Source organism: Chiloscyllium plagiosum, unplaced genomic scaffold (genome assembly GCF_037043375.1).
Source record: "Chiloscyllium plagiosum isolate Xiang-an unplaced genomic scaffold, Cpla_swu_hap1 HiC_scaffold_6, whole genome shotgun sequence".
Lineage (NCBI taxonomy): Eukaryota > Metazoa > Chordata > Chondrichthyes > Orectolobiformes > Hemiscylliidae > Chiloscyllium > Chiloscyllium plagiosum.
The window spans coordinates 114,367,201-114,377,804 of record NW_028270144.1 but is presented as its reverse complement, the minus strand read 5'-3'; the positions used below and the strand labels follow the sequence as shown (position 1 = coordinate 114,377,804).

Genomic DNA, 10,604 nt, shown 5'->3' with positions numbered 1-10,604 from the left:
CAGATAGATCATAAAGATGTACAGCACAGAAACAGACCCTTTGGTCCAACTCATCCATGCCGACCAGATATCCTAAATAAATCTCATCCTATTTACTAGCATTTGCCCCATATCCCTCTAAACCTTCCTATTCGTGTACCCATCCAGATGCCTTTTAAATGTCATAATTGTACCAGCCTCCACCACTTCCTCTGGCAGCTCATTCCATACATGCAGCAGCCTCTACGTAAAAAGGTTGCCCCTTAAGTCCCTTTTAAATCTTTTCTCCCACCTTAAACCTATGCTTTCTAGTTTTGGACTCCCATACCCTAGTAAAAAGACCTTGCCAATCCATGCCCCTCATGATTTTATTGACCTCGAGAAGGTCACCTTTCAGCCTCCAGTGCTCCAGGGAGGATAGCCCATCTATTCACTCTCTCCATAGCTCAAACCCTCCAACCCTGGCAAAATCCTTGTAAATCTTTTGTGATTGTAGGAGCTGCTCCTTTTTTGGAGGTATTTTCAGTGTTGGGGCTAATTTCCTCAAATTTTGGGAGTGGTAACTACTGTTTTATACACTGTTGCATGTTTCGAAACTTTGGGGGAAAAAAAAATCAAAACAACTGTACTTAAAAGGAGAAAGATAGACAAAGGGCAGCTACCACATGGGCAGTGATTCAAAGACTTAAGACTCTTCAAAGGTCTTGTTAGAAATTTTATGATTGACAGTGTCAGACAGTAAGAGTGAAAATAAATTGTCTTCAATTTATTGAATATTGCTGAAAAGTTATCAAAGCCCTGTCTTGTTGACATCTGAACAAAGAAAACTTACAGCCCAGGAACAGGCCCTTCGGCCCTCCAAGCCTGAGCCGATCCAAATATACTGTTTAAACCTGTCGGTCAATTCCTAAGCATCTGTATCCCTCTGCTCCCCACCTACTCGAGCATCTGTCCAGACACATCTTAAATGAATCTACCAATATATGTCCCTTAGGTCTTTTATATCTTTCCACTCTCGCCCTAAACCTATGCCCTCTAGTTCTGGACTCCCCGACCCCAGGGAAAAGACTTTGTCTATTTATCCTATCCATGCCCCTCATAATTTTGTAAACCTCTATAAGGTCACCCCTCAGCCTCCGAAGCTCCAGGGAATCTAGACATATAATCAGAGGGTTTGATAGGGTGGACAGGGAGAGCCTTTTTCCAAGTATGGTGACAGAGAGCACGAGGGGGTATAGCTTTAAATTGAGGGGTGATAGATATAGGGTGTCAGAGGTAGTTTCTTTCCTCAGAGTAGTAAGGGTATGGAATGCTTTGCCTGCAACGGTAGTAGATTCGCCAACTTTAAGTACATTTAAGTCATCATTGGACAAGCATATGGACGTGCATGGAATAGTGTAGGTTAGATGGGCTTCAGATTGGTATGACAGGTCAGCGCAACATTGAGGGCCGAAGGACCTGTACTGCGCTGTAATGTTATATGTTCTACTGTGCCTGTCTCTACCACCTCTGCTGGCAATGAGTTTCAAATGCTACCACCCTCTGTGTGAAGTACTTGCCACATATATCCCCCTTAAACTTTCCACCTCTCACCTTGAATTCTTGTTATTCAATCCTTCACTGGGAAAAAGCTTGTCTCTATCCACCCTGTCAATACCCTTCATGATTTTGTAAACCTCAATCAGCTCCCCCCTCAATCTCCTTTTTTCTAGTGAAAATAAACCTAACCTACTCAACCTCTCTTCATAGCTAGCACCTTCCATACCAGGCAACATCCTCGTAAACCTTCTCTGCACCCTCTTCAAAGTGCCACATCCTTTTGGTAATGTGGTGGCCAGAACTATATACAGTATTCTAAATGTGGCCAAACCAATGTCTTGTACAATGTTAACATGACTTGCCAGCTCTTGTACTCAATACCCTGTCCGATGAAGGAAAGCATATTATATGCCTTCTTGACCACTCTATCCACCTGTGCAGCAAACTTCAGGGTACAATGGACCTGCACTCCCAGATCGCTCTGCCCTTCAACTTTTCCCAAGACTCTTCCGTTCATTGTATAATTCGTTCTAGAATTAGTCTTGCCTAAATGCATCACCTCACATTTGTCTGGATTGAAATTAATCTGCCACTTTTCCGCCCAACTCTCCAGTCTATCTATATCCTCCTGTATTCTCTGACAGTCCCTTATGCTTTCTGCTACTCCACCAATCTTTGTGTCATCTGCAAACTTGGTGATCATACCAACAGTGCCCTCTTCCAGATCATTTATGTATATTACAAACAGTGGCCCCAACACTGACCCCTGTGGAACACCACTAGTCACCTTTCTCCATTTCGAGAAACTCTCTTCTACTCTTGTTTCCTATTGCTCAACCAGTTCTTTATCCACCTAGCTAGAACACCCTGCACACCACGTGACTTCACTTTCTCCATTAGTCTACAATGGGGAACCTTATCAACCACGTTACTAAAGTCCACGTGTATGACATCAACAGCCCTTCCTTCATCCATCAACTTGGTCACTTCTATCAAATTGGTAAGGCACGATCTCCCCCGCACAAAACCATGTTGCCTCTCACTGATAAGCCCATTCTTTTCTAAATATAAATAGATCCTATCCCTCAGTACCTTCTCCAGCAACTTTCCCACCACTGACATCAGCTCACTGGTGTTTAGTTACCTGGAATATCCCTACTACCCTTCTTGCACAGGGGGACAACATGAGCAACCCTCCAGTCCTCTGGTACCTCACCTGTATTTAAGGATGCCAAAATGATAGGTCAGGGCCCCAGCTATTTCCTCTCTCACCTCCCTCAACAACTTGGGATAGATCCCATCCGGTCCTGGGGATTTGTCCACCTTAACCTCTAGCCTATACAACACATCGTCCCTACTTATGTCAATGTGATCCAGACTAATCAAACTTCTTTCTCTAATCTCAACATTCATGTTCTCTCCTCAGTGAACACTGATGTAAAGTAATCATTCAAAATCTCACCCATTCACTCAGGTTCAACATACAGCCTTCCTTTGTTATCCTTCAGTGGACCAATCCTTTCTCTAGTTACCCACTTGCTTCTTATATAAGAATAAAATGCTTTGGGATTCTCCTTCATTCTGCTCGCCAAAGCTATTTCATGACCCCTTTGAGCCCACTTGATTCCTCGTTTAAGACTTGTCCTACTCTTCCGATATTCCTCCAGGGCCTGTTCTGTTTTTAGCTGCCTAGACCTTATGTATGCTTCCCTTTTGGTCTTGGCTAGTTGTATAATTTCTCGTCATTCATGGTTCACAAACCTTGCCCTTCCTATCCTTTGCCTTCAACAGGACATGTCTATCCTGCACTATCTTTGAAAGCCCCCCACATCTCAAATGTGGACTTCCCTTCAAATAGCTGTGTCTAATCCACATTTCCAAGGTCCTGCCTAATTTTGATATAATTGGCCTTGGCCCAGTTTAGTACTCTTCCCATAGGACCACTCTTCTTTATCTACGAGTATTCTAAAACTTACAGAATTGTGGTCACTGTTCCCAAAGAAATCCCCCACCGCAACTTCTATCCCTGTCCTGGCTCGTTCCCCAGTATCAGGTCCAATATGGCCCCTTCCGCTTTGGACTATTGACATACTGCTCCAGAAAACTCTCTTGGACACTTCTTACAAATTCTACCCCATCCAGACCTCTGACGCTAAGTGTATCCCAGTCAGTCAATGTTGGGAAAATTAAAATCTCCGATCACCATTACCCTATTGCCTCTACATCTTTCCATAATCTGTTTACCTATTTGTTCTTCTACCTCACGCTCACTGTTAGGAGGTCTGTAATACAGCTCCAACAATGTAACTGCACCCTTCTTATTTCCCAGCTCCACCCATAATACCTCACTACCCAAGACCTCCACAGTGTGCTCCTTTAGCACAGCAGTGATATCATCCCTGACCAGCAATGCAATTCCACCCCCCCTTTTACTTCCCTCCCTGTCCTGTCTGAAGCGTTTATATCCTGGAACATTTAGTTGCCAATCATCATGCCCTTCCTTCAACCAAGTCTCTGTGATTGCAATAACCTCATACTGCCTGGCACTGATCAAGCCCTAAGTTCATCTGCCTTACACACTATACTCCTTACATTGAAGTAGATGCATTTCAGGCCACCAGTTTTTTTTGCACTCATCTGCTCTCTGCCTACTCTTCCCTTTATTAATGCTATCTTCATAATTCTTATTGTCTCCAGTCTCCACCTCGCTGCCTACTTGTTTTCTCTTTTTGTTCTCAGTCCTCTGGCACATTAGTTTAAAATCTCCCCAACAGCAGTAGCAAAAACTCCCCCAAGGACATTGGTCTACATCTGAACCAGACTGGAACCATCCATTTTGTAATGTCCCACCTTCCCCAGCACCAGTCCCAATGTCCAACAAATCTGAACCCCTCGCTCCTACACCATCTCTCAAGACACATGTTCATCCTGCTTATTTTTTCATTTCTACACTGGCTAGCACGTGGCATTGGTAGTAATCCCAAGATCACTACCTTTGAGGTCCTCCTCTTTAACTTCTCTCCTAGCTCCCCGAATTCTTCGTTCAGGACTTCATCTTGCTTTCTACTTATATCATTGGTGCCTATATGCACCAAGACAACTGGCTGTTCACCCTCCCCTTTTAGAATGCTCTGCAGCCGATCGGTGACATCCCTGACCCGAGCACCTGGGAGGCAATATACCATCCAGGTATGTTCTGTTTTCGGCCACAGAACCGCCTATCTACTCCCCTCACAATAGAATCCCCTATCACTGTGGCCCTACAAGTCTTTTTTCTGCCCTTCTGAACAGCAGTGCCTGCCACGGTGCCATGATCCTGGCAATTGCTGCCCTCCCCTGGTGAGCCATCTCCCCCTACAGTATCCAAAATGGTATACCTGTTTTGGAGGGAGATGACCGCAGGGGACACCTGCACTGCCTTCCTACTCTTTTTCTGTCTTTTGGTCACCCATTCACTGTCTCCCTCAGCAATTCTAACCTGCGGTGTGACCAGTTCACTAAACGTGCTATCCACGACTTCCTCAGCATCGCGGATGCTCACAATGAGTCTATCCGCAGCTCCAGAACTGTCATGCGGTCAAACAAGAGCTGCCATTACCTTCCTGGCAGCCCTCGCTTCACTCCTCACTGCTCTATAAAAATTGAGGCCCAAATGCAAGAAATGCCAAATTTCCAGTTCGCACAATTTATACTGTGGAAAATAAATTCCCAATTTCTGTTGCAAGTGGTGCAATGACTGATCCAATTAACCTTTAAGTCAGTGATAGTTCTACAATGTTAACAGTGGTGTTAGGTGGAGCTGATTTTACTCCAGAATGTACAAGAACATAGGAACAGGAATTCAGCCCCTCAAGCCTGTTCCACCAATGAGATCATGGCTGTTCTGTATCTAACTCCATATACTTGCCTTTGGCTCATATTCAGGAATATCTTTGCTTAATAAAATGTTTATCGATATCAGATTTCAAATTAACAACTGATCCAGTATCAACTGCTGTTTGTGGAAGAGTTCCAAACATCTATGACCCTCATGTATGAATGTAATTCCAAATGTCTCTGCTCAATGGTCTGACCCCAATTCTCAGTCGATGTCCCCAGTTCTAGAATTTCCAACCAATGGAAATGCATTAACATTACCTATCCTGTCTGTTCCTGTTAATATCTTGAAGACTTTGATCAGATCACCCAACGTCTTCTAAATTCTAAAGAAAAAGGCTTAATTTGTATAATCTCTCTTTATATTTTAATGTCTGATGTTCAGCCAGCATTTTTGTAAACCTACATTGTATTCCCTCCAATATGTCCTTTTGAAGGTGTGGTGCCCAGATCTGCTCACAGTACTCCAAGTGGGGTATAACCAGGGTTTTGCATAACCTCTGCATCCTTATCCTGCAGTCCTCTAGATATAAACAGCAGCATCCCATTCACATTTCTTGATTTGCTGCACCTGTCAATGACATTGCAAAGATCTTCACCATTTGTTGACTCGATTTCAGGCCATTTGCCAAACCATTAAACCAAGTGGGTGCTATAGAATACTTTAAAACTATTGCAAAATAAATAGCTATTCTCTAATCTCCTAATACTAAAAGATTATCTTTTTCAGTAGTCCTTTGAGAGAAATCATTACTTTCTTCAACCGTAGGTAACTAGATGGTCAAATGCTGCATCTGTATACTCTGCCATGTAGAGCAAGTAGTGTTTTATGATCCAACAGGGTGGATGCTCAGATTTTTCAATGCTCCTTTCACTAATTTTGGACCTGGGCCTGTCTTGAGATGCTCAGGATAGTTGGCACCTTTGTTGATGTTTATTCCTCAGTTTAGATTATCTTGGGCAAGTTGCATGAGTTGGTGGGGATATTATTCGCTTTTTGTATTGGAGGGGGTGGAAATAAGAGGACACACTGCAGCTTTTTTTAATCTGGCCTATGGGTAACAAGTTACTCTGACAGACTCCTAAGTAAAAAGCTTGTTTAGGAAGTCTACCGTCAGGCATGCAAATTATGTCACCCACACGAAAAGTGATTTGTCAGTAACCATTGCCTCAATGCTGAGGATAATCAGCTTGAAACATGCTGATATTGGATTTAGCAGAGGTGTTGCTGGTGATATTTTTCTAGGGGTTCAAGACGTCTGCTGTGCATTGTCTATGTCTCCTATGCACACTAAAGGGTAGATAATACTGCTGCTCTGAAGACCATTAGCTTAATGTTAGCTTTATTTCAACTGCTCTTTCAGGTCTTGTGTCCAAGAATTATAATGCAGTTAGAACAAATACCTCAAATAAATAATTACAAGAACATTTTATCTAATCTTTTTTAATCAGAAAACTACCTGTAAAAGAGGATGCTCTGGAAAATGTCAGTGACAAAACTCCAGAAGTTTCAATATATAAAACAACTGAAAATACAAACACAATTTAGGAAACAAAGATTCATACTTAAAGACGATTATCAGTGTATCTGAACACATGAACTATCATACATGTCTTAAGGACAAGCCCGTTTTCTTTCCTTTCTCCCATTACTCCGAATGATGTGTTTTAAAACAACAACATTTTAGGCTATCCTTCACTTCTAAAGAAGGATGCAAAGTTTTCCTCAAAAATAAAAAAAATGCCTCAACCCAAGGCAAGAAACAACACCAAGAGCTTTATGGTGTTAATTTGCAGCAGAATCTGTTCTGGTAGCACCACAAAACATTTCATGCATATTATTCACCAGAGGCAGAGGGAGCAAAAGTTACACGATGGCTTCTGCTGCTCAGAGCACCTAAAACCCGCTATTTATAAAAGGGAACTATTGCTTCCCTTTGTCCCATGAAATGCCAAAAATGAAAGTACAACTATAAAACTTTGAAAGAAATTACAGAACATTAAACTGAACAAATATCTAACAGGAATAAAGGACTGGGGGGCAGGGGTCAATGGCAGAAGGAGAGGGGAAAAGTTGCTGGGGTGATGTTTGTCAGAAATCTCAAGGTCAAGATGGAGGAAGGATTTTTTTGAGAGACATTAGTAACCCTGCACCCCATTTCGCAAAGTTCCATACACCCAGAAGAGATGTCTAGAAGAGACAAACAGCAAAACAAATGTTTGGTGCTTGAATAGAACATGAATAGGATGAAACTTGTGGCTTGAATTATCTTTTTCAAACTAGAAACATATTTTACAACACATTGCAATAGGTGGGTGGGTGCATTTAAACTATTCTGGATTATATAATGCCTTGTGCAAATTCACTATTTTAGTGCTTAAAACAGTAGAACTAAGTTAGTATTTTCTAGCATCAGTAATAAAGAATATTACACTTACTTACTATCATGCTTTCTCATGTACTTTTTTGGTAAAACTTCAAACTTTTGGTTGCGTGGGTCAAATACAAATACTGATAGAAGAACTGGACAGTGGCAAATCTTGGTCTTCCCTGTTTACATTTAAACGAATAACTGAGGCAAACTATATTCTTTGTTGTAACATTAGAAAAACTAGAAATAAAGTACAATGACATTAAACAAATAGCTGCAAACATTAACAAAACATAACACTAATGACTAATAGGACTCACATTGAAAAAAATTATGAAAAGCCGCAAATGTGAGGTAATTTTCCATTTAGTTAACTTGAAGTATGGCAGCAGGAATTGTATGGATTGACCTTTGGATATTAGGTCAGATGTGGCATCGACGCATCACTTAATCTTCTCCAATATAAAGACACTCTAAACCTGTGTATGTTGTAATATAAAAAAAATCAAGTGCTTCCTCTCCTTAGCAAAATAAATTAAGTTTTCACATTCTCCTCATTTTCCCTCCCTAGTTTCCTGGACTAGACAGCAGTTCACTGCAACTACTATGTTAGTCTAAAACAATCAGCTATGAAAATCTAACTGAGTATTTTAAGTAGAACATGAGATTCTGCTATACATTGAGAAACTGAAATTTGTAATTGGCTGTAACTGGAAAGAGCTGAGGTCACTGCGGACCACACAAGGTGGTTCGTTCTGGGGAGGGGAAAATGATAGTAGGAAGAGGCATGGATAAGCTGGGAGGTCGGCGGCGGCCGGGGGGAGGGGGGGTGGAGAAAGAAGAATCGCATTGCGACTTTAAGTTCAAAAATCAGTGGCCTAGATGATGGGCAACAATACACCTAGACAGAACAATAATTTTTTTTTTAAAAAATTGGCAGCAATGCAAACTTTTCATGGAGTACACATACTTTCTATGAGTTTCGCAATTATAAAACACCAAGCTAAGGTGATTACAGTCTGGGAAAACTTCTACTTTTTTGGAGGCAATTAGTAGTTAATATGTTCCCACCCCCCACAAGATTAACAAAAAGAAACTTTCAGTGCAGCTGGATGTGTCCAAGAACATGCTGCAATAATAAAACAACGCCAGTCACCAGGAAAACAATTAAAATGTTCCTTAATAGTTCAATTGTTATCATGCCCCAAGACCACCTTAAGGCATTTAAAGTAAAACTTGCATCTTTAAAAACATTGATAGAAATACACTTGTTATTCATCTCTATTCATGGGGCAGATCATTCTGGAGTGTAATCTACAGCAAATTCAAATATTGCTGCCCATACAGAGCTATATATATATATATATATATATATATATATATAAAAAAGGACTAATATTGGCTCAATTACATTTAGCACAATGTCCTCAGTCATTCAAGTATTGATCACCTCTGTACTGAATTAATGTGACAAAGCATGTTTAACCTAGTTCTGCTGTCCTTGTTGTGTTGCCGTGACCGGGAATCTCTCCCATAGTCTTGGTTCGGATTTTCTTCAGAATTTCTTTTCCGTAGCCTGCTCCTTTCTTGCCGAATGTCAGTTTCAGTCTCAGAGTCACTCAATTCAACATCAGGGCAGTAGCCATCATTATCCTGGTACGCTGCCGTTGTCTGGTGCTCAGAAAGCTGCTTACTCCACAGGCGATCTTTGGCTGACCCCCTTTTTAAAGGCTTTTCACAGTTTTGAAAGTCTTGTGAAGTCCTCACTAAACCATCCAATCGGTCCTTGCAAGGCTGACCAAATTCCCCCAACTTTGATTTTCTGAAAGTGCCCTGGTTGGCAAAATGATTTTTAAGAGTTGCCACTTTGTCATAGGAGGTTTGACTGGAACAGTCTCTCTGAATAATAATGCCTGACCTTCCCCTTAGGCCATTTGATTTAAGTAACCCTGGATTATTGTTGTCTCGCATCTTTCCATTGGCATCAGCTGATTGTCCACGTAGTGTTATGTGAAGCGTGGATGGCTTGCCAGATGTCTGCTGCACGTGACATTCGGGGGATAGCAGTGAGCTACCTGCTTGAACGTTCTGCTTATGGCGACTACCAGTCAGCAACAGTCCATTGCTTCTGTCATCAGGTTTCAGCCAGTGATTGGACTGTAACTTTTTTTCACTAGTTCGTGAGCCTTGTGGCGTTGCCAAATTGTTTTTACTGTACAAACTGCCATCAATGTTTAGGGACAGTGGACCATTGGCAGTAGTGGTCGCATCACTGTTGACACTTTGCGAGGGTTTTGTAGCTGTTTTTAGTTTTATTGTGATTCTTGGAGGGTCATGGAACATCAGTCCTTCTCGCGGTAAGGTCAAAGGAAGCCCTTAAAAAGAGAAAAGGTGTAAGCTCAAATAGCAAATGCACTCCCCTTTCCCCTCAATCCCAAAATTTCAAGTAACTTGGAAAAGGGAGATGGGTGTGTGTGTGTGTGTGTGTGTGTGTGTGTGTGTGTGTGTGTGTGTGTGTGTGTGTGTGTGTGTGTGTGAATAAGTTACAAAGAATTGCAAGAGAACAAGCAGGTGAATGAGAAATAGTTGTGCCTTAAAAATACATACAGTTAAGAGTGAATTCAGTGAAGTCAAAGTTGCTTTTGCTGTGCATATTCACAAATGTAACATGACAAATAAGGTTAATGAGTTACAACTATAGATAGTCAAGTGGAAACATGTGGTGGAAAGAGAGACTTAGTTCACAAACACAAAAAAGCAGCACCAGATCAAGATGTTGAGGAATAAGGAAAAATGGAGTAACAGCACGATGGCTCAGTGGTTAGCACTGCTGCCGCA

The 10,604-nt window shown here is 41.6% G+C and overlaps 1 protein-coding gene across 2 annotated transcripts in view; it reads right to left on the bottom strand.

Annotated features, from left to right (window-relative positions):
* Positions 1–6,713: 6,713 nt before the first annotated feature.
* Positions 6,714–10,604, bottom strand: part of jade3 (jade family PHD finger 3) — a 52,732-nt gene continuing 48,841 nt past the window's right edge. The window contains exons 12-13 of one of the 2 annotated variants that reach the window (XM_087988367.1): positions 9,253–10,141; positions 6,714–8,006 (exon numbers count right to left, since the gene is read on the bottom strand). In XM_087988367.1, coding sequence (XP_087844493.1) covers positions 7,850–8,006; positions 9,253–10,141 — 1,046 coding nt within the window. In that variant the 3' untranslated portion in view covers positions 6,714–7,849. Of the gene's footprint in view, positions 10,142–10,604 lie in introns of both variants that reach the window. The other variant, XM_087988366.1, reaches the window with a different exon arrangement.